Source organism: Doryrhamphus excisus, linkage group LG13, assembly GCF_037039965.1.
Source record: "Doryrhamphus excisus strain RoL-2023G ecotype Guam linkage group LG13, RoL_Dexc_Guam_v1.1, whole genome shotgun sequence".
Lineage (NCBI taxonomy): Eukaryota > Metazoa > Chordata > Actinopteri > Syngnathiformes > Syngnathidae > Doryrhamphus > Doryrhamphus excisus.
In genome coordinates this window covers 20,873,034-20,896,537 of record NC_136369.1, presented here as the reverse complement: position 1 = coordinate 20,896,537, position 23,504 = coordinate 20,873,034, and the positions used below count along the sequence as shown (strand labels likewise).

General features: G+C 47.5%; 3 protein-coding genes across 6 annotated transcripts; 1 reads left to right on the top strand and 2 right to left on the bottom strand.

Moving 5' to 3' along the window:
• Nucleotides 1-80: 80 nt before the first annotated feature.
• Nucleotides 81-12,325, bottom strand: cngb1a (cyclic nucleotide gated channel subunit beta 1a). Of its 3 annotated transcripts, none has more exons than XM_058088380.2 (31): nt 12,143-12,325; nt 11,510-11,672; nt 11,318-11,361; nt 11,080-11,192; nt 10,981-11,008; nt 10,876-10,908; nt 10,741-10,801; nt 10,644-10,668; nt 9,627-9,724; nt 8,680-8,762; nt 8,464-8,601; nt 8,338-8,379; nt 8,139-8,262; nt 8,046-8,076; nt 5,246-5,330; nt 5,078-5,167; nt 4,848-4,996; nt 4,550-4,774; nt 4,269-4,477; nt 4,142-4,192; nt 3,964-4,050; nt 3,816-3,880; nt 3,459-3,581; nt 3,243-3,384; nt 3,016-3,175; nt 2,857-2,954; nt 2,709-2,792; nt 2,506-2,624; nt 1,126-1,272; nt 858-1,041; nt 81-799 (listed from the first exon to the last, which is right to left on the bottom strand). In XM_058088380.2, the coding sequence occupies exons 2-31, from the start codon at nt 11,654-11,656 to the stop codon at nt 632-634; spliced, it is 3,153 nt and encodes a 1,050-aa protein (XP_057944363.2). In that variant the 5' UTR covers nt 11,657-11,672; nt 12,143-12,325; the 3' UTR covers nt 81-631. The 3 variants fall into 3 exon arrangements, with proteins under 3 accessions (XP_057944363.2, XP_057944364.2, XP_078651881.1); XM_058088381.2 differs by having other exon boundaries at nt 5,246-5,327; XM_078795755.1 differs by lacking the exons at nt 11,318-11,361; nt 11,510-11,672; nt 12,143-12,325 and having other exon boundaries at nt 10,745-10,801; nt 11,080-11,166.
• A 327-nt stretch (nt 12,326-12,652) lies between these two features.
• Nucleotides 12,653-17,350, top strand: anxa2b (annexin A2b). 2 transcript variants are annotated; one of them, XM_058088412.2, is made up of 13 exons: nt 12,653-12,731; nt 13,327-13,382; nt 13,463-13,556; nt 13,639-13,733; nt 13,806-13,919; nt 14,003-14,093; nt 14,951-15,030; nt 15,106-15,165; nt 15,240-15,333; nt 15,451-15,546; nt 15,692-15,750; nt 15,817-15,939; nt 17,123-17,350. In XM_058088412.2, exons 2-13 carry the CDS (start codon nt 13,332-13,334, stop codon nt 17,180-17,182), a joined length of 1,017 nt encoding a protein of 338 aa, XP_057944395.2. In that variant the 5' UTR covers nt 12,653-12,731; nt 13,327-13,331; the 3' UTR covers nt 17,183-17,350. The 2 variants fall into 2 exon arrangements, with proteins under 2 accessions (XP_057944395.2, XP_078651895.1); XM_078795769.1 differs by lacking the exon at nt 12,653-12,731 and having other exon boundaries at nt 13,218-13,382.
• A 4,678-nt stretch (nt 17,351-22,028) lies between these two features.
• LOC131139839 (forkhead box protein B1-like) lies at nt 22,029-22,697 on the bottom strand. The gene has a single exon (XM_058089765.2). It carries the CDS (start codon nt 22,695-22,697, stop codon nt 22,029-22,031), a length of 669 nt encoding a protein of 222 aa, XP_057945748.2.
• Nucleotides 22,698-23,504: the final 807 nt, after the last annotated feature.

The following is a 23,504-nucleotide window of genomic DNA, read 5'->3' as shown; positions in this document are numbered from 1 at the left end:
GACTTCACCTGGGCGGGGTCAATCATCTAATAATGGAAGCAGGGATATTGCAAACACATTCAATAGTAAACACAATAAGCAGCCACAGTGAACGTGTTTCTGAAGGACGATCAAGTTTATTGGGGGGGGGGGGGGGGGTCATTGTTAACCAACAAGACCACCAAAATGTTAGTTTTATTCAATCCTGGTCAAGCATGTTTCAATGTCTTGGAAAAGCATTAGCATTCACTGCTAACGTGCCAATCCAATTTGTCACTTTCTTTTGTAATATCTTACATTTCTAACTTGGCTAACATTGTATCTTTATCAGCACATACTGAAATAGCTAATGTTTATTAGCATTCTGCTAGCATAACTGGCAGTGTGGCTAAGGTATGTTTAACCTCTGAAACCGAGCCCACAACAAAGCCTCTGCTTCTACGAGGATGAATGATCCTGGTATAGGATCCTGGTATCCTGGTATCAAAGCTGGGTAATGGAAACGTGAAAGCCACACATCCATTTTGTAGCTTTTAGCAACTTTAAAGTTGACGCCAGCTGCTACAAATGTTTGTTTCCCTTTAAGAGTAATGATGTGGTCACAGCCACTGATCTTGTCTGGAGGAATTTGAAAGGAATTCTGGGAAGGCTTTTACTTCCTGTGCACTCCGCCCTCCTCCACCGTCTTCTCCCCATCCACTTCCTGACCCTCCACTGAGAGAAGCTCCTCCCCTTCCCTTTGTGATGTCATTGTAATGACCAGCGAGGGGTCAGCGGTCTCCGCCAGGTGCTGATGCATTGGCGAGGATGCAGGCGGACCCTGCAAGCATGGAAGTGTGTGAACGTGTGTGTTGTTCCTGATGTCCATCATGGCCTACCTCGCCATCAGAATCCTTGTAGCTCTTCTTCAGCTTGGCGAAGGTTCCCTCCATTCCCGCCTGCTCCGTCACCTTCAACGCCGCCTTGAACATTTTGGGCGTGTCGGGTCGGGCCGGGATGACCTCGGCCTCATCTTTGGCTTGTTCCTTTTCATCAGGCTTCTTGTCCTTGGTCAGCATGGTCCTGATCATGGCCGCCAGAAGACACAAGAAACGGCTGATGAAGCTCACCTGCTGGACGGCGTCATTTCATCGCATGGACACTTACTTGGCCTTCCTGCGAAGAAGTTTCTGGGATTCTGGATAGTGGACCAGGATCTCAGCGAGGTCCTTTTTATCCAGAATGAATAGGTTGGCGAATCCGTGCGCCTTCACGTTGGCAGTGCGTCTGTTTCCTCCGCCCCCTGCCAACAAACTAACCAATCGAGGTTCCAAACAAATTAGTCGTGGTCATTCTCCTGTACTTCCTGGTGTCATTTTATTCTACTTCATGTTGGCATACTATTGGACTTCTGGTTGACCAGTATTTTGATTGCACCAGTATTTCCTGTTGATGGATGGATGGATGGATGGATGGTTGCATGATGGATGGGTGGATGGATGGATGGCTGGATGACGGATGGATGGATGGTTGGATGGATGGATGGATGGATGGATGGATGGATGGTTGCATGACGGATGGGTGGATGGATGGATGGCTGGATGACGGATGGTTGGATGGATGGATGGATGGTTGGATGGATGGATGGATAGATGGATGAATGGATGAATGGATGGTTGGATGGATGGATGGTTGGATGGATGGTTGGATGGCTGGATGACGGATGGTTGGATGGATGGATGACGGATGGTTGGATGGATGGATGGATGGATGGTTGGATGGATAGATGGATGAATGGATGGATGGTTGGATGGATGGATGGTTGGTTGGATGGCTGGATGACGGATGGTTGGATGGATGGATGACGGATGGTTGGATGGATGGATGGATGGATGGTTGGATGGATAGATGGATGAATGGATGGATGGTTGGATGGATGGCTGGATGACGGATGACGGATGGCTGGATGGTTGGATGGATGGTTGGATGGATGGATGGATGGCTGGATGGATGGTTGGATGGATGGATGGATGGTTGGATGGTTGGATGGATAGATGGATGAATGGATGGTTGGATGGATGGATGGTTGGATGGATGGTTGGATGGATGGTTGGATGGATGGCTGGATGACGGATGACGGATGGCTGGATGGATGTATTTCCTTCATTGCACAATAACACAGCAGTGAAATTGCTAACAAAATGTTGTTGCCTGGCTCCCGTGTAATAATAAATAATAATAGTAATAATAATGTGGAGAATAAATAGATGACATCAAATATGAACAACAATGTACAGTGTAAAGAGTCATTTGTACAAATAATTTAGAATGAATAATAATAATAATGAAAAGTTGTGCGTGTGGGCAGGTAGAGGGGCTTATTTGGCATTGAGCAGTCTGATGGCCAGGGGGAAGTGGCTTTTCTACTGTACTTCCTGTTGGCATGCACCCGTACTTCCTGTCATCCTGGGTTCTTCCTATTTATGTGGCCACACTGTACTTTGTGTTGTTTTTGTGTAGTTCAGTGTTGATGTGCTGTTGATGAACCTGATCTCTCCAAAGACAGATCCAGCTCTGATGGTCACAAAAACCGTCTGAAGGTCTGGACCACCCACCACTTGGACCTCCCCCTGTTTGATGATGTACATCTCCCTGCCGATCTCCCCCTGCGGGGCAGCAGCACATCCAGCACACGCATGAAGTTGTCATCCATACAGTCCTATTGGAGATATGAAGACGTGCACGCTTGCCTTCTTGCACACAAAGTCTCCTGGCAGGTAGACCACCGACTTCAGTCGTGTCAGCATGTCAAACACCATCTGACGGTCACAGCCCTGAAGGAGCCCACATTGAAGAAGCACGCCACTTCCTGTGTGTGCGTGCGTGCGTGCGTGTTACCTGGAACAGCGCCACCTTGCTGACGATTGCGTAATTGACATCCACAGCGATGTCCAGTCTCATTTTGGCGGGAAGCTGCACCAGCAGCTCCTGCTCGTCTACACGCACACGCAACGTGAGGCACGTACATTCCACGTTTGCCGTCCGGCTCTTTCTTACCCAGCATTCCTTGGCTCTGCCAGGTGTAGTCGTACCAGGTCTTGATGCGGTTCTGGACCTCCTGGGGGATGTTGTAGGAGTTCATGTACTTGATGGTGCTGTCCATGCAGGCTCGGTAGTAGTTCTCCCCGGCCGTGGCAGCTCCGACCACGTCCCTCATCTAGAACACATCCAACAGTCCAAGTCTGCTCCGACCGAGGACACCAGGGGGGTTCTGTTTGACCCACTTGTCCGATCATGATGGAAAAAGCGAAGACGCCAACAAAGTAGTTGATGAGCTGGAAGCAGATCTCGAAGACGGTGGTCGGGTCCGGCAGGCCTCCGATGGTGATTAAGGTCTTGACGGCGAAGTAGTAACAGCGGATGTACCTGGACACACGTGGATGTGATGCTATACATGCTAACAGCTAAACCTAGCCGCATGTGTCGTGCTGTTTTCTTACGCGTTCCCTTTCCCGTCATAGACCCACTTGGTGGAGCCCAGGCCTTCGTAGTCGGACCCCCAGTAGAAGAGACACGCGTTGATGTGCAGCGAGTACAGCAGGTAGGTGGAGGTCCGGATCACCCTGATGGGCGGAGACTTCTAATCCAGCTGATGCTAACGCGGGGAGTTGCTACACAGATGACCTTGCTACCAATGTTAGCCTAGCATGATGGAAACAAGTTCAGGCATTGCGCCCGTCTCGCTACTTCCTGTCCAGCTACGTCCTGTCCAGCTACTTCCTGTCCAGCTACGCCCTGCTTGTTGGTTTGACGACTTTAAGGCAAAGGTTATGGTTTACTGGACCACTTGATCTAACCTGTAGATGTACGCCTTCTTCATCACCGCCTCCATTCTGTCGTTGAATTCGAAGAACACCTGGTACTGAGAAGCAAACACCCCACTTGGGTCAGTGACCCCACCCAGGTCTGGGCTCCAATCAAAGACAAGAAAAGGTGGAAAGAAACCTTGAGCAGACGAGGGAATCTGAGCAGAGAGTTGACCCCCGTAAAGTAGTAGAAGACCTCCATGGGAAACAGGCTGATGACATCCATCTGGACAACATGGAGACTGGAGCTAGATGGATTCTAGAAGTCTTCTGGCTGCTGTCAGGGTGGGTCTAAAGTGGTCCTAGGGTGGCCCCACCTTAAAGCGCTCTGTGGTCATGTAGTTTTCTCTCATGGCTTTTTTGTCGCACTGAAACGGAAGATTCCAGATGAGGGCTGAGAAGACGTAGCAGGAAGTAGACAAGTTGTCCTTTGGAGTCACTGACCACGATGTCACCCCCGCGGACAAACTGTAGGCGGGGCTGGAAGACCAGGATGTCCGTGACGTAGATGAGGTCGCAGATGTAGTCCGCCAGAAGCCATAGGTGGATGTTCTCTGCGCTCTGGTAGGGAAAGGCCCAGCGGACTGGGATTAACCACACGTTCCAGTTCCACGCCGCCACCACGAAAAACAGCCACAGCACGTAGATCAGATCTGAAAACGGAGACAGGAAGTTGCCCTGGGATGGCTAGTCGAACATCTGCTGTTAAAAGGAATCCGTGCTACCGGTGAAAGGGTCGATGCTCGAAGGGAAGCGGAACGCCGCCATGCCTTGAAGCCACTTTGGCACAGGGGGAAGTTTGGGAATTTTGACAGGATATCCTAGAAGTTCAAACTGGAACCCCGCATCTTCTTCCTCTGTGCCTGTGGCAAGGGAAGCCATCTTGTCCTCTGCAGGTGGAGGAGGTGGAGGAGGAGGAGGAGGAGGAGGAGGAGCAGCTTTACTAGGAGCTGGCGGGAGGATGACAAGGTTACAGGGATCGTCATTCCGGTGCGACGGCAGCTTTCCTTGTTCCAGACCTACAGGCTGTGGGGCTTTCCTGCTCCGACTCATCCGGGTCAATCAGGCGGTCTTTTTGCCGTTCCGTGCGACCTTTGAAGAGCCGCACCAGCTCACTCAGGCGGTCCTGGACCACCACGCTGCCGACGCTGGCTGCGGAGGGCGGACGCGCCCTGGAACAAATGACAAACAGATACGGATGTACGGGAATACATAGAGAAATCAATACGCTCCTGCCATGCAGTCCCACTCACTCCGCAGTCAGCAGGTCGCCTTGACTGGACCAGGACTTGAGTCCGCCCTTCCCCCGCTCGTCCTCGTCCTCTGAGCCGCCAAGAGTCTCTCTGAAGAAACACAGGACGTTTCAAAGCCGCCCCAATGCTCTTCCAGCTCTTCCAGCTCTTCCAGCTGGGAATTGTCACCTGTGCTCCCATGGGGGGGCATCGCTGGGCGGCGTGATGATCTCGGGAAGTGTTAAACATGTTCCAACTTGCAGGAGCAGAACTGCTGGATCAGATCACACTCTTAAAAATGCTGGGTTAAAAACAACCCAATCTGGGTTGTTTCCCAACCCAACGCTGGTTAAATATAGGACCAACCTCGCGTTGGGTTATTTTAACCCAACAAGTTGGGTTGGTTCTCTTAACCCAACAATTGGGTTGTACATTGGGTTGTTCATATGACCCAACGCTGGGTTCATATTTACTACACGGCTGGGTTATTTCAACCCAACAAGTTGGGTTGCCAATATACCATATATATATATATATATATAATTTATTTATTTTTATTGTATGCTAATATTATTAATAATATATTACAATGACACCAATGTAACAATAAAATATTTATTTATTATATATAATATATTTATATTACATTTCCAGAACATACAAATATAACAACTCACAACATTTCCTTCACATATGAACAAATTATGTCCAAAAAAATTACATTTTAAGAACGGGTGAGGGGGACAGCTATGAGAGAGTGATATATACATAGAACAAGAGGCTCTGTGAGCAGCAGCACAAATGGGTAGGCGATTGTGCCTGCTGCAAGTATTCCACCATGTTAGCTCCGACCTATGATGAGAAAAGAAAAAAAGGTAAGTATTTTGTAAGTATTTCTAGCAGTGCAGAGCAATTGTCATCAGCTCTCTACTGAAGCTATTTCAATATATATTCTACGGGGAGAAGTGTGACACCTGTAAAGTCAATGGCGTGTTCAACAATTTATTCAGGGGGTTTGGTCAGTCTAATGTTTGGTCTGTGGTTTATATGTACGTCACACATCACTATGGAGTAACAACTTACACCAAGTTACAACTTGTAAGAATAGTGCTTCATGAAATGAGAAACAGCCAAATGTTACGCTGTCACACATTCCACGAAATACAATCTTTTCAAGTCGCTCCTCATAAAAAGAGTCCTGCTTTAAGACTGTGTAAAAGAACAACTGGAGTCATGTCACAATTCATTTACATTTTAATTTCTGTTGAAAGGTAAATTACTTACCAGCTTAACATTGATGAAGGCTCTCTTCACCTCCTGAATACTCGCCCGGGCCAATTTCCTGCCCTTTTTAAACACAGGCGGAGGGAGCAGGATGGGCAGCAGCGTCATGGGCAACTTCTCCCCTGGCATCTGTAGGACAATTATGGGTGTCATTACCAGATTGTTGAGAACATGAGTTTTAAATATTATAATATATTACAATTTTAGATAAAACTGTTTTCAATATGTTCCACTACTGTGCAGTGTTGTCGTATTGCAATCAACCCTAAAATAATATTGAGAAAATGTCTCGATTATGTTTACTTGGTCTATATTAAAACACAAAAACACACCCCAAACATTTTTTTTTACCAATTGGGATCATAATGTGTACCATAGAGGGTTTGTCATCATTGTCTCGAGCAGTGGTGAGCAAACTTTGACTCGCAGGCTGATATAACAGCAATATATATTGGAATCACAAGATGGCTCACCCTGTTAAAAATTTCGGTATTGGTACAAGCAACAGTGACTGACCCACCGCCATTTCTTATGTCTATAACATATAGCAGGCACAGTAGCTACTGTAAAACAATACCCATAAAATGAAGGCATGAAGATGACTTACCTTTCAATCAGCCCCTGTAGCTGCCACTCAGTCAATTTGGAACTGACAAACTCATTCATAGATACTTTTCAGCGAACTGAAACATCACAAAGAGGGTCCATAAGAACAAACATACCATGAAATGAAATAAGATTCAGTAGTCCAAACATTTATATGCAACTTACAAAACTGTCGTCGAATTCGCGCCCAAACTGATTAGTATACAGTGGACTATCGGTGGCTAACGGAAGCCCGCTAGCATGCAGCAGTCTAGCTTAAAAAACACCGGTTCATCAGCACGCTCGTATTAATTCACGAGATTCTTTAACTTGATATCACATAAAATGGCAAATTGACGAGATAACTGACGTTGTCCTCATAACTATCACACATGTCTCTTGTAATTTCAACAACATAGTTTGGTTCCTACATAGCTCACCAGCGAATGTGTTCGCTTGCCACTTTTGGAGGGAATGGAAGTTTGCTAAGGTTACCGATCGATTCCTCAAGCTAGTACTCAACAGTGCTTCACGAACTTACATTTTAACACGTTTATGAAGCGTTATATAATAATATAAAGACATTTATACGGTAAAACAATAGTGGGAATGTAACAAACCTTGCTCCTTGCTGAAATTGGTCTCCTCAGATGAAATGTGGGGTCCGAACGAAGTAAGTTTGTGGGCGGGGCTTTGTTGCGCATGTCCAAAATTCTACCCAACGCTCTGGGTTGTCCAAAATAACCCAGCACAATATAATGGAAATCACAACCCAGCAGCAAATAACTCAGCACCCAACAGAGATAACCCAGCGAATTGGGTTCTCAGAATACCCAACTCAATAAAAACAACCCAATTAAATGACCCAACAGGCTCAACCCAGCGATTGGGTCAAAAAAATAACCCAGCATTTTTAAGAGTGCAGCGTGAGCAACTGTGGCAGCGTGCAGTGGTGCATGATGGGAGCTGGTTGGCGACTGGGCATTAGTGGCGTGAGATCATGTGACTTGGAGGCAACCCAAGAGGGGCAACTTAAGAGGGGCAAAAGCAGGAAGCGGGTGTTGCCATGGCAACACTGCACTACAGCGTACCATGTGACTAATGTAACTACGGTTGTCACCTTCATTTGCAACGTCTGCTCCAGTTGGAACCTGCAACAAAAGACGCCGTCGCTTGATTCCTGAGCCAATCGGGATTGTCTTAGATGGCCTACCTGAGTGGACCACGTGTGCGCTCCCCACGTCGTCCCACCACCCTCTTTCCCGTCAGTCGCCAAAGTGGCTTCCTGGGGCTGGACTGAGCTGAGAGCGCCACCTTCAGGCAGACACCTGTGGAGCCTCGTGTAGGAACGTGGATGTTACTGCTTCAATCCTTGATCCAGGTCACATGACCTTGTCAGCTCGTCTACTCACTCTGGCTCATCCTCGTTTTCCTCCTCCAGGATGTTTGGAAGTCTGTGGACAGGACGAGTCCCAAAGTCAGCGTTGATGATCACACGATGCTTCTGTGCCCGTTTAGGAGGACCCATCCCGACTCACTGCTCAATGGACTCCGGCAGCGACTCGATGACAATCTTGGCCGAGTGCTCCACCTCCAGCTGTCGGACCGCCTCCCGTGCCGCCCTCCTCGCCATCTCCTCCGCCATACGAGCCGCTTCCAGACGCTGCTGCTGCAGTCTGGGGGGTTGGGGGGGGGGGGGGGGGCAGGTCAAACTGGACCAGAGCTACAAGACTGGAACACAAACCAGGACCGACCTTCCCTCCATGTGCGCCAGGATCACCTGGCCTGCTTCCTTCTTGATGTCCTCCATCAACGGAATCAAATGCTCATCTCCGACCTGCGAGACCAGGACTCTCAGTCCACTCGTTATCCAGGCTTTTGTTAGTCTGGTCTAGTCTAAGTCTACTTGTTAGTGCAGACCAAGTGTACTGGCTCACGTTTCGTTGTTCTGCTTTGGTCTACTCGGTCAACAAATGAATGGATGAAAGAAGGATAGAATGAATGAACAAAGGAATGAATGGATGAAAGAAGGATAGAATGAATGGATGAAAGAAGGATAGAATGAATGAACAAAGGAATGAATGGATGAAAGAAGGATAGAATGAATGAACAAAGGAATGAATGGATGAAAGAAGGATAGAATGAATGAACAAAGGAATGAATGGATGAAAGAAGGATATAATGAATGAACAAAGGAATGAAGGGATGAAAGAAGGATAGAATGAATGGATGAAAGAAGGATAGAATGAATGAACAAAGGAATGAAGGGATGAAAGAAGGATAGAATGAATGGATGAAAGAAGGATAGAATGAATGAACAAAGGAATGAATGGATGAAAGAAGGATAGAATGAATGAACAAAGGAATGAATGGATGAAAGAAGGATAGGATGAATGAACAAAGGAATGAATGGATGAAAGAAGGATAGAATGAATGAACAAAGGAATGAATGGATGAAAGAAGGATAGAATGAATGGATGAAAGAAGGATAGAATGAATGGATGAAAGAAGGAATGAATGGATGAAAGAAGGATAGAATGAATGGATGAAAGAAGGATAGAATGAATGGATGAAAGAAGGATAGAATGAATGAACAAACGGATGAATGGTTCATTCATCCAACCAGCAGTTAGCAGTTAGGTTGCGTTCAGGGTCCACCCTTTCCGACAGGGACCAACATGTCCAACACGTCTCTACAGACCTCTTTCACGTCCAAGGACTTCTGGTTCTCCATGCCGGTTTCCTTCTCCGCCTGCTCTTCCAGGTCCAGTAATACCAGCTCGCTCTTCTCCTGAATGGCTGCAAGTGGCAAGATGGGGGGGGGGGGGGGGGGGGGGCGTATGCGGGTTATGCTCATCAACATGGACTTCCTGTATTCTCCTGTATGGACTCTAACATGACAGCCCTACTTTGGTTGGACTTTTGGCTCCTGACATCCCACAAATGTTGGATGTGGGTAACAATTGAAATGAAAAAACTGACACAAACACAATTTGTGTCAGTTTTTTATTCATTTATGGAATAAGTTAAGATGTTGTTGTCATGCCAGTCACTGTCCTGGGCCGCCTTCTCCTTTTATTTAGGGGTTCTGCTGGACTTTCCCCCTGAAACAGAAGGAGAAGAGCAGCCCGGTTACAGCCCAATGACAGCAACACCTGTCAATCAAGACAAAAATCTGATAAGCTCAATTAATCCTACGCTCGCCGGCTCCTTGCTAATCGTGCCTGTTAGCCGCTAAATAGTCGATTATGTTCATCAGCGGGCTGCACGGTGCTAGAGTGGTTAGCGTGCAGACCTCACAGCTAGGAGACCAGGGTTCAATTCCACCCTCGGCCATCTCTGTGTGGAGTTTGCATGTTCTCCCCGTGCGTGCGTGGCTTTTCTCCGGTACTCCGGTTTCCTCCCACATTCCAAAAACATGCTAGGTTAATTAGCCACTCCAAATTGTCCATAGGTATGAATGTGAGTGTGAATGGTTGTTTGTCTATATGTGCCCTGTGATTGGCTGGCCACCAGTCCAGGGTGGACCCCGCCTCTCGCCCAAAGACAGCTGGGATAGGCTCCAGCACCCCCGCGACCCTGGTGAGGCTAAGCGGTAGAAAATGAATGAATGAATGTTCATCAGCTCGCTACTAGCCGTCCCGCTAACCCCCAGCTAGAGGGTTAGATGTTTCTTCAATGTGTGGCATCGTAAAGACAACAAGCACGTTTCACTCACTGTGATGGCCGCCGTCATCTGCGTCCTGCGTGAGCAAAGAGGATATAACGTGAGATGATGTCACAACGTGGAAATATGATACCGGTACTGTCGCGACCTGCTTGAGTGGCGGCTGTGGCAACATGCGACCCAGGCCGCCCACAATCCATCCCACCATCCTGTCAGGAGGAGAGCAAGGATGCTTAGTGTGAATGATGACATCATCAATCGGCGACACGTACGCTTCACGTACTTTGGCGGCGTCTCTGTCTCTTGCGGGGAGGTCCTGTCATATGACGGCGTTACGTGAATTTATTTTGCGTTGATGCTATGATGTGAGAAGTCATTGAAAACTTACTGTTGGACGTCAGTGGGCGGTGCTTCGGCTAAGGGGCGGGCCCAAGAAAAGATAAATATAGTAACACAGCACTTCAAGTTAAATGGAGTCAAGTTTTACGTTTAGCGGAAGGAGCGGCTTCCGTCTTTTCCAGGGTGGCCATCTTGGAAGCGGCATGCACTTCGGGTTGAGGAACGACCTTCTCCATGCTGTCTTTGATCCATGACATCACCCTGTCACATGATGTGGCGCAGTTAGCTTAGCGTGCGACACTCTTTGCTAACTGAAATCCCGTTCAGTCTTCATTTTTCCTGACCGTCATTTCCTGACCTTTCCATAAAGTTCATCATCAGCTCACCTGCTGCCCGAGGACTCCACTTCCTGGACGTTCACCTTCCTCTCCTGAGAAAACAAACGTCAACATTTGTCCGTCTTTGGGAGGGTTCTTCCTGGTCCAGCAGGGTCTCTGGCGCACACACAACAGCCACCACGCACAGGAGTGTGTACAGGAGTACACACTCACTGCCTCGCGTACAAACACAGCAATTACCGTTATGGGGGCAGCAGCAGGGGGCGGGGCAGCAGCAGGGGGCGGGGCAGCAGCAGGGGGCCGGGCAGTGCCCCGTTCCTGCTCCTGGGTCCTCCGAGGGTGCGGCTCGGGGGGCCGAGGAGCGATTTTGAGCATCCAGTTGATCATAGTGACGACTTTTACTCTGAAAGTCAACAAGTACAAACTAAACTGCATCATTGTGGGGGGGGGGGGGGGGGGGGGTCTTGGTCTGTCAACATGGGGGTCAAGGAGGCGGGCCTTCCATGTTTTCTATGTCATCTTTCAACATGTAAATGAAACGCAGCTTAATTGTAGAAGCAGTGAGTATTTAGCGTGTACTTGTACACATTGAATGGTATTTAGATCACGTCACATCCAATTAGGGACCTTCACCTTCATCCTAATCTTACCTCAGTACCTTAATCCTCTTCACCGCGTTATAAGAAGCATATATTCCACCATATTCATGTGGCAGCTCACCATTTTGTCTGTGTATTACTACTATTGTTGTAGTACTTGAGTATGATGTACGTGACTTTACAGATGTGGTATTTTTGGAAGGCATGATCACATACGGACTCAAAAACAAGACCACTATCCAGTTTTGGACTAAGAATGTGAGTCTGGTCCTACCTGAGGCGCTCAGTGGTCCTGACCCAGCATCCTCCTGGGAGGCGTCCCGAGCTAGAATCTTACAACACGACCTGGACTTTCCAAGTCTAGCTGGAGGCCTTGGAGGTCTAGCTGACCCCTGAAGGACTTCCTGGACTTTGGAAGTGCACGTAGACCTGCGGAGGGCTTAGATATGGATCACAGGGGATTAGCGGGTACAGGAGGGGGGTGAGCATCCACCAAACTGAAACAGGAAGTGACATGGTGATGATGTCATCAGCCCCCCCGGGTGGAGACCAGCCGAGAGCTAATAATTAGCCGCACATCGCTGCGGGTCAAAGGTCACCAGATTACAGCAAAACTATTTTGAAAAACAAAGGTTGCGTTGGCATGGCAACGCGGCGCCAGCTCAGCAGCTGATTGGCTGCCTGAAGTGGCACTCGGGGGTGAGCGGGAGGGGGGGGTCGCCAATAAGCGTCCAGGTGTCAAAGTACTGGGGGCTGACTCACATAGGTGTGTGTGTGTGTGTGTGTGTGTGTGTGTGTGTGTGCTAGTATTTAAAGAGCACACACACAACTTGGCTCTCCTTGAAGTTCCTGTGTGCGTGAAGGTAAGAGCATGTCTTCTCAGCATGATCATCACTTGAGGGAAACTTTTCTTTCACGGCTGAGGGGGCGGAGCCTAAGCCAAACTGAAGCTTGGTGTTTCCAGTCAACATGGCGGCTAAATGACAATGGAGCGATGCAAAGAGCTAAGTCCTGAAAGCTAAGAGCGAGGCGTGATGCTACCAGCTAGATGCTAACAGCTAGATGCTAACAGCTAGATGCTACCAGGTCGGCGCCGATACTGGAGCGGTCTTTCTGTCGTTTGTCGTCCTGAATTTGATGAAAGCCTGCTAGGAACCTCTCATGGTGGCTCCAAGGTCCGCTCATCCGTCTCATGGCGGTGCTTTTATTGTGAAGGCCGCGAGTCTTATCTGCTGCCACACCCACCGTTGGCATGTCCAGCTCCATAAAGCAAACACACCCACCTGAAGACTACTTTGCATGACATTTTCTGGAATGTCTGGTGATGGGGCGGAGCCTATCCCAGATGACCTGTCAATCACAGGGCCATTGCGAGTGGGACATTATGCTACATGAGAGCTACGCTAGCAAGTGTTGATCAGATACACCATCGGTCACGTGATGGCGTCCTGCCCGCAGGTCACATGGCGCTGGTGTCTGAGTTTCTGGGTCAGCTGACGCTGGCGCACAGCGGGGTGAGTGACGACGTCACGCAGGACCGTGTTCCCACAAGCGTGTCACGTGCTTTCTGGAACGTTCTCCCGCGTCTCTGCAGGAAGCTGAGCCCACCTTTCCCACCGTGGTTCCGCTCAGGGACTTTGACCCGGCCCAAGATGCCGCACGCTTGGATGCGGCCCTCAGAGTCAAAGGTGGGATGAGAAGGTGCCGGAATGTTGCAGAAATAGTTGCCCTCTCGGTGCGTCCACAAAGATGATGCCATCTTGTCCACAGGAGTGGACGAGCAAACCATCGTTGACATCCTGACCAGGAGAACGTATGAGCAGCGGCGAGAGATCGCCTTTGAGTACGAGCGCCTCGCCAAGAAGGTTCTAGACGTCTCCAACGTGGTTCTGTCTTCGTACATGTGACATCATCATCGTTGTCATCGTGATTTGCAGGACCTCGTGGTGGCCCTGAAGGGGGCGCTGTCCGGATCTTTGGAGGCACTGATGCTGGGCCTGATGAAGAGCCCCACCCAGTACGACGCCTTCGAGCTCAAAGCCTCCATGAAGGTGGACCTGGCCGTTACTGACCATGGGACCATCAGACAGAAAAGGAGAAACACCAAACACTGAGACTCCTTCTTCTCATGCAGGGTCTCGGAACCGACGAGGAGACTCTCATCGAGATTGTCTGCTCCAGGAACAACGAGGAACTCGCCCACATCAAAAAAGTTTACCGAGAAAGTGTGTAGCTAAATACAAAATACAACACAGACGTTTGTTTACATCAGTGGACATGCTAGCATCGATCACCTGAGCATTAGCGAGCATTTATACAAGCAACTAGCATCAGTTAGCATCAGCTAGCATTGACTGAAGCTCATAGCATCATTTAGCATCAGCTAGCATTGATAGAAGCAACTACCATCGATTAGCATCAGCTAGCATTTATAGACGCAACTACCATCGATTAGCATCAGCTAGCACTTATAGAAGCAACTACCATCAATTAGCATCAACTAGCATTGATTTAAGCAGCTAGCATTAGTTAGCATCACCTAGCATTGATAGATGCTGCTAACATCGATGAATGTCACTTAGCATCAGCTAGCATTTATAGAAGCAACTACCATCGATTAGCATCAACTAGCATTTATAGAAGCAACTACCATCAATTAGCATCAACTAGCATTAATTTAAGCAGCTAGCATTAGTTAGCATCAGCTAGCATTTATAGAAGCAACTACCATCGATTAGCATCAGCTAGCATTTATAGACGCAACTACCATCAATTAGCATCAGCTAGCACTTATAGAAGCAACTACCATCAATTAGCATCAACTAGCATTGATTTAAGCAGCTAGCATTAGTTAGCATCAGCTAGCATTTATAGAAGCAACTACCATCGATTAGCATCAGCTAGCATTTATAGAAGCAACTACCATCGATTAGCATCAGCTAGCATTTATAGAAGCAACTACCATCAATTAGCATCAACTAGCATTGATTTAAGCAGCCAGCATTAGTTAGCATCAGCTAGCCTGTCAGTGACGGCGCGCCATGTTGAAACCTGCCTCACGAATGTGTTGCTATGGCGACAGTGTTTAAGAAGGAGCTGGACAAAGACGTGGCAGGAGACACGTCGGGAGACTTGGCTAAGCTGCTGCTGGCTCTCGTTCAGGTTCCTAACGGTTTACCTTCACCGACCATAATGATACTCTGAAACATCTGATCTGACCAAACCTTTGGCCCTCAGACCAGACGAGACGATCCGTCCAACGTGGTGGATTATGAGAAGATTGACGACGACGCCAAAGTGGGTTTGTTGGCAAATGTCAATCCATCAATCAACCCGTGGACTCTCCACCATAACCTTTGGGTGATACTCAGAGTCTCTACGAAGCTGGCGTGAAGCGCAAAGGAACTGACGTGTCCACCTGGATTGCCATCATGACCCAGAGGAGCGTCCCCCACCTGCAGAGAGGTGACTGACAGCCCATCAATCAACACACGCTATGATCATGAGCAATGTGACAACGTGCGTGTGCGTGTGCGTGTGCGTGCGCGTGTGCGTGTGCGTGCTCGTGCGCGTGCGTTCCAGTGTTTGAGCGCTACAAGCGCTACAGTCCGTACGACTTGAAGGAGAGCATCAGGAAGGAAGTCAAAGGCGACCTGGAAAAGTCTTTCCTGACACTCGGTACTCCATCATTTCTTAGCACGTTAGCATAGCATGGTTTGCATCTGGTAGCAGCTTAGAAGTGTTGTGGTATAGCGTAGCTAGCGGTTAGCATGTGAGGCACACGGACGGAGCAGCGAGGGTCAAAGGTGAACTGTGTTGACAGTGGAGTGTTTGGAGAACAAGCAGCTGTACTTCGCCAACAGACTCAACGAGGCCATGAAGGTAACGCGCGACGCCCGCGCCACCATGTTGGCGTAGCCTAAGCGTGTGACCTTTGTGTGACCTCAGGGTAAAAGTGCCAAGGAGAAGGTGCTGACTCGCATCCTGGTGTCTCGTTGTCAAGTGGACCTGATGAAGATCAGAAGCCAGTTCAAGAAGCAATATGGACGCTCTCTGTACCGGACCATCGCCGTACGTGCCGCCGGCTCTCGTACCAGCCATCCTCATTCCCATCCTCATTCCCATCCTCATTCCCATCCTCCTACTCATGCTCCTCGTCACACCATCATCATCGTCACCTGCATCCTTACCCCACTCAATCTCAGTCGTGTCTCATTCTCATTCTCATCCTCCTCCTCATTCTCATCATTGCTATACTCACCCTCCTCGTGCCCTTCTTCCTCACCGCATCACCATTCTCATTCACATCCTCATTTTCATCCCTATCATCCTCACCCTTGTCACCCTCGTCATCCTTATACTCATTCTCCTCATCCATTTTCCTCCTCATACTCCTCATCACACCACCATCATCATCATCATCATCTGCATCCTTATCCCACTCAATCTCATTCTTGTCTTATTATCATCCTCCTCCTCATTCTCATCATTGTATACTCATCCTCCTCAGCCCATCATCATTCTCATTCGCATTCTCATTCTAATCACTATCATCCTCATCCACGTTCTTATCTTCGCTCTCAGTTTAGTCTCATTCTCATCACTATCAATCATCCTAATTATTATCCAAATCATTCTCCTCATCCCATCCTCATCTTCATCGTCCTCATGTCATCATTCTCATCTGCATCCTTGTTCTCACTCATTGTCACCCGTGCCCTTGTCATCATCTCATACACATACTCATTGTCCTCATCCCATCCTGCTCATACTCGTCGTCCTTCTCATCACATCCTCATTCTCACTGATCCTCATCATTCTCTTCCTTCTCCTTTGCGACTTTATCATCCTCATTCTTACTCTTTCTCATCCCTATCACCCTCATCATTCTGATACTCATTCTCCTCATCCCTTTGTACTCATACTAAGCCTCATCATCTTCATCAGACCATCGCCATCACCCTCATCCTTATTTTAGTCTCATCCTCGGCACTCTCATCATTGTCATCCTAATCATCATCCTTATACTCATTCTCCTTATCTCATCCCATCATCATTCTCATCTGCATCCTCATTCTCATTGATCCTCATCATCCTCGTTCTCACTTTCGTTTTCATTCTCATCTGCCTCACCATCCTTGTAGTGCTTTTCCTCATCCCATCGCCGACCTCAGCCGCGTCCTTGTCATCCTCAGTCTCGCTCTCATTCTGACCTTCATCATTGGTCATCCTCACGGTGACCCTGTGCTTCCAGGACCACACCAAGGGGGACTACCAGACGGCTCTGCTCTCGCTGTGTGGAGGCGACGACTGACATCAGGGGCCGCCTATCAAGACGTTACCCACAATGCCTCTGTGCGCCACCACGACGTCATTTCCCACAATGCCTCTGGCTTTGTGAGCAGCTTGAATCAATAAAAGTTCCATCTTCTCCTGCCTTTTGCTCGATAGCAACACGTGACCACCAGGGGGCAGCAGAGACGCTCACAAAACTTTGACTTTGCTTTGTCGTGTTTGTGTGTCTGTGCGCGTGCGTCTGTGCGCGTGCGTCTGTGCGCGTGCGTGTGCGTGTTGTTGACAGAGGCGGGTCTCAAACGAACATTTGTGAAAGCGGCAAAGCGCTGGCGGGAAGTCTCGACAAACAAACCAAGCTTCCTGTTCCGACGTCATCAGAAGTTTGGTTTCCGCCGCTCGTCGTCGTGCAGCACAAAGAATATGCAAATGAGGCGTCGCATTCACGTCTGACAATCGCGGCTCCTCGCTGACGAGTTGGAGGCCCGCGGCGTGGGGCTGTGATGGCGGTGATGGCGGTGATGGCGGAGTGGGGCGGCCTGCTTGTTTTTGGTGCCACGCTTCCTACAAACCTTTCTTCTGCTCGGCAAACAGCGAAGAAACGAAGAAACGAAGAAACGACACCTTGGGCTTTCATCCGACAGCTTGGAGACGTTTAGAGCGTTTTCATCGTCTGCCTCCATTTATTTGACATGTCACGCAAACAACATGAACGCTAACGAGAAAACTTTATTTTATTAACATTTCACACAAACAACACAAACTCTAACAAGAAAACTTTATTTTATTAACATCCACACAAACAACACGAACTCTAACAAGAAAACTTTATTTTATTAACATTCACACAAACAACACGGACTCTTAACAAGAAAACTTTATTTTATTAACATTTCACACAAACAACACAAACTCTAACAAGAAAACTTTATTTTATTAACATTCACACAAACAACATGAACTCTAACAAGAAAACTTTATTTTATTAACATTCACACAAACAACACAAACTCTAACAAGAAAACTTTATTTTATTAACATTCACACAAACAACATGAACTCTAACAAGAAAACTTTATTTTATTAACATTCACACAAACAACATGAACTCTAACAAGAAAACTTTATTTTATTAACATCCACACAAACAACACGAACTCTAACAAGAAAACTTTATTTTATTAACATTCACACAAACAACACGGACTCTTAACAAGAAAACTTTATTTTATTAACATTTCACACAAACAACACAAACTCTAACAAGAAAACTTTATTTTATTAACATTCACACAAACAACATGAACTCTAACAAGAAAACTTTATTTTATTAACATTCACACAAACAACATGAACTCTAACAAGAAAACTTTATTTTATTAACATTCACACAAACAACATGAACTCTAACAAGAAAACTTTATTTTATTAACATTCACACAAACAACATGAACTCTAACAAGAAAACTTTATTTTATTAACATTCACACAAACAACACAAACTCTAACAAGAAAACTTTATTTTATTAACATTCACACAAACAACATGAACTCTAACAAGAAAACTTTATTTTATTAACATTCACACAAACAACATGAACTCTAACAAGAAAACTTTATTTTATTAACATTCACACTGTTAGTATGAGACCTGCTAGAACTATAAGGACTGGGACTGAGGACTTGTTGAACAGGGACTGTTAGGATCATAGGACCATTGTTATTGTGAGAACTCAAACCTGCTAGAACTAGAAGGACTGGGACTGAAGACCATGAGACTGTTAGGACAAGGACTCGTAGAACTGTTAGGATCATAGGACCGTTATTGTGAGGACAGTCGCAACAAAGACTACTAGGACAAGGACTGTTGGGATGGGGACTCTTAGGACGAAGACCATTAGGGCGAGGACTGTGAGGACAAGGTCTGTTAGGAAGACGAGTGTTGGAAGGAGGACTCTTAGGGCTAGAACCGCTAGGGCAAAATCTGTTAGACGAGGACTGTAAAGACAAGGGCTGACAGGGAGAGGACTGTTAGGACAAAGACTGGTACACGTGGACTGTTACGGACTGTTGGGAAGATGAGTGTAAGGATGAGGACTGTTAGGACAAAGACTTTTAGGACTAGGACTGTTAGGACGGTTATGGCTGCTAAGACAAGGACTGTTAGTACTACGAATGTTCGGGCAAAGCCTATGAAGAGGAGGACTGTTGAGGTGGATAAATGATGAATTCCCAGTTAGGTTGGTCTCGATGGTAGTCAGGTCGCCGCCATGACGGCGTGGACGGCGTGGACGGCGTGGACGTTGCAGTGCGTGGATGAAGATGAGGTCAATCATCAGCTTTGCGGTGACAAAAGTTCAAGTGAAACAAGAAGAGAAAAGCAAATGCTGACTGCCTGGTTGAGTGTGACTCTACTTGCTTAGCTAGCAGTGATGTCAGGCTAACATGTTCATCAGTCAATCAGAAGTCAAATGGAGGTCACCGCCCACTTCCCTTTATGACCGCCGCCTCCTCACAATAATTGGAGTCACCGACTAATGCTCCACGCTTCCATGCTATCGCTAATGCTAATATGTGCTTTGCTGTGCACAGCCATTATGCCCAGTGTGTGTGTGTGTGTGTGTGTGTGTGTGCGTGTGTGCGCTTAATGAAATCAAATTGTTCATTAAAATCCAAAGACAACAAAGGACGACACTTGGAGACAAAGACTTGTCACCAAGAGTCACTAAGTCGAGCTCGTGGATCACACAAGTCAGAAGTAAACAAGAAGCTCATTGGTTGACTCAGAGGAGGCGGGGAAAGCTGCACACATCACCCTAGAACAGGGGTGGGCAAACTACGGCCCGGGGGCCACATGCGGCCCACCAAGCGTTTGAATCCGGCCCGCCAGTTGCTTTCTAAGTATTTCAACTTTTAACATACAAACTGGCAACATGACTTGCAAGTCTTATTTAGTAAAAAAAAAACAACAAAACTGTCAAATTAAATGACGTAGTTAGATGTGGTGTGATGTTTAAAGTGCTCCTGAAAAAAAGGGACATGAAAACATACAGCTGATAGTATATAACACTTACAGATAAAATTAGACAAAAAAAAATTGAAGGAAAATTATAAGTATTAAATAGTGTGTGAGTTAAATATATATATATATATATATATATGTTCTGGCCCCCCCGGACAATTTTGTTTCCTCAATGCGGCCCACAAGTGAAAGTATTTGCCCACCCCTGCCCTAGAATCACTTGCAGGGGTGTCCAAAGTGCGTCCCAGGGGCCATTTATGCACCGTGGCTGTGGCACATTCTTACAAGAAAACAAAACAGCAAAAGTGGAAAAAAATCTGCAGATGTTTCAAATAATCCACATTTGAAGGTAAAAAAAGTTGTAAGCTAAGAAAAATAGATGTTTAAAAAAAGGTGTAGAATGAAGACAAAAAATAGGTTACGAAAAAAGTTGTCATATTATGGGAAAAATAAAGTTAGTTTTGTTGCATTGACGTAAAATATTAAATATGTTTTGGTTTGTTTTTAGTCGTAATATTATAACAAACCACACAAAATAAAGCTAAAAAGTGGATATTATGGAAAATTGGGCTGTGAAATAATTACAAATTGTAATTAATCAAAGCGTTGAAATTAATTAACGATCATTTGCAAATATGTGTGAAATATGCCTATTTTTATTGTATTTGATGAACAGACAGATAAATGACGGGTCTCGATTGCGTCATATTATGACAAACCTCGCAAAGTAAAGTTATTGTTTTTGTTATTTGGAGCACTGAGGTGTTGCGTTCAAAGACACGACATCACCAAGTTTGAGTGTAGATGTATTTTCTGGGATTTTGGAGCATGCTTAATTGCAGCAAAATGCGCTTCCACGTTAGCGAGTGGTCAGAATATCGAAGGCGAGGTAAGAATATGGACGTACTGTTTTTATGTTTATTCACACCACACACACATGGCTGATGTTGGAGTGTCCCTGAACACATCTCATGGCGGTCTAGTGACAATGAGGATGATGACCCCAATGTGTTCGGCGACAGCTGAGTGTCGTGGGCATAACAGTGAAAGCTTTGCCGATGTAAATATTGAACAGAAGAGGACCAAGCACTGATCCTTGTGGGACACCACGGTCCTGTTGGATTCTTAAATAAAAAAAGTGACAAAAGTCTTTGAACTAGACTCACAGTGAAAAAAATGATGTTGGTTGGTGAAGTGTGTGTGTGTGTGTGTGTGTGTGTGTGTGTGTTGCTTTATGATGTTGTGAAGTGTGAAGGTCGCCTGCAGGCAGGATTTATTTCACCATTAACTCTTATTCTAATTATTATGATTACGTTGTTTGTCGGGTCAAACGTGACGTAAATGATGATGGCGCGAGTCAACGCTAACTTGACGATCATCGTGTTACTTCCATCTATTGTCCTGTCGTCACGGTAACAAGCAGGGTGTGCGCTGATCTCTGTCAATGAAATGTTCGCTCCCCACCAAATGAGACACCAACGAGACATCAAACGGCTTGGTCTCAGCTTTATTTGGCGTCACGACCAACCACAAAGCACCACAAACTCCTTTTGAGGCAGGAAGAGCGTATGAATCATATCAACGACATCAACACGACGGCGTGCGTTGAATTCACCGTCCGTCCCATCAAAGGAGCTGCGAAGGAGCTGCGAAGGAACAAAGGAACGCACGAGGACGTGAAGAACGGATGAACGGACAAGGAAGTCGATGGCGGAATTACAACTGAAATTCCATCATGAATCCGTGGATGTAAACATTAGCGTTAGCAAAGCAGCAGCGTGAGGTTGAAGTTCATGTGGAAGCGAGCAAGGTCAGAGGTCAACCTGTTGTCCAGTGAAGAAGTGGTTTAGTGCACGTCCACGTGCAGCGTGCACAGAGGGGGGCCGCCTCGGCTGAAAGGGGGCTGCGGGGGACCACCCCCCAGGAAAGCGGGGACATGCAGCAGCCCGTGCGTCGCTTTAACGGGCACCGGGATGGCGGGAAGCACGTGACCGGAGTGAGTACGCGGAAGGAGAAAGCTTCCGGGCGTCGCAGGTGTGGCGGGCACGCGGGGTGGCCAGTTAGGGAGCGGTGGCGGCGGGGGCGTGGGGGCGCGCCCGGGGTCAGGTGTCCGGATGAGGCTCTCGATGGCGAAGGGGTGCTTGAAGGGCGGCTGCGCGCGCACGGCTACGACGGGCTGGGCCGCTTTGAAGCGCTTCCGGCGGCGCAGGAAGCTGCCGTTGTGGAACATGTCCCCGCAGAGGGGGTGCAGCGCCCACAGGCCGCCCTTGCCGGGCTGCTCCGCCCTGCGAGGCATCTTGACGAAGCAGTCGTTGAAGGACAGGTTGTGACGCAAGGAGTTCTGCCACCGCCTGGTGTTGCTGCGGTAGAAGGGGAAGTGGTCCATGATGAACTTGTAGATGGCGCTCAGCGGGAGCATCTTCTCCGGGCTGCTTTGGATGGCCATGGCCGTCAGGCTGATGTACGAGTAGGGGGGCTTGTGCTCGCCGTACGCGCTCCTGCACGGTCGGGGCATGACGGCCGACGCCCCCCTCTGGAGCCCCCTTCCCAACGTGCTCACCCCGGGCTCTCTTGGCGGGAAGACTGTGCCACGAGTGGCGCGCCTCTGGAAGTCATCAAGTTGGGAGGGTGGCAAGGGAGGGGGGGGGCGGGTCGACTTGGCTACTCATAGGCCCGTGGAAGGAGGGGCGGGGTTAGACGAAGAGGAGAACGGTGCACGTGTTGCCTGTCAATCACTCATCATTGGGTCTCATCATCAGGTTATATAGTACTTCTATACGTATATACTGCATATATGTATACAATGTAGTATACATTGCGTGTCGAATGACGACAAGTCAACTTGTTTTGCGTCTTTGTTCAAAGAGGACACGGTGCATTCAGGGACCGACAACAACTGATTGATTCCAGAGGCGTGTGCTTTAATCCCACAGAGGATGTGAATGTGTTTGCAGAGGATTTGGACTTCATCGTCTCCAAAACTTTCTTGATTTTCATTTAAGGAGATCTTTGACCGTTCCATCTTCGTTCTTCTAACAACACCGTTAGCATTTCAACAACTAATCAGCCTTGTTAGCATTTCCTGCTTGCCAGCAGACCGCCTCGCCGTGTTTGGTTCTTACTGGTCTCCTGGTCATTCAAACGTTAAGTTGTAAAAAGCAGACTGGAGAGACTTTCCAAAAGTAAGACAGATGAATGCAATGTTTGACGTGCCTAATTAGCATAACGACCCAAATAATAATAATGTCATTCGCATCACTGACCGGCTAATTGCGGCATCATTAAAGAAGCCACTTTCACCGTTAATGACGCTAACGAGGGC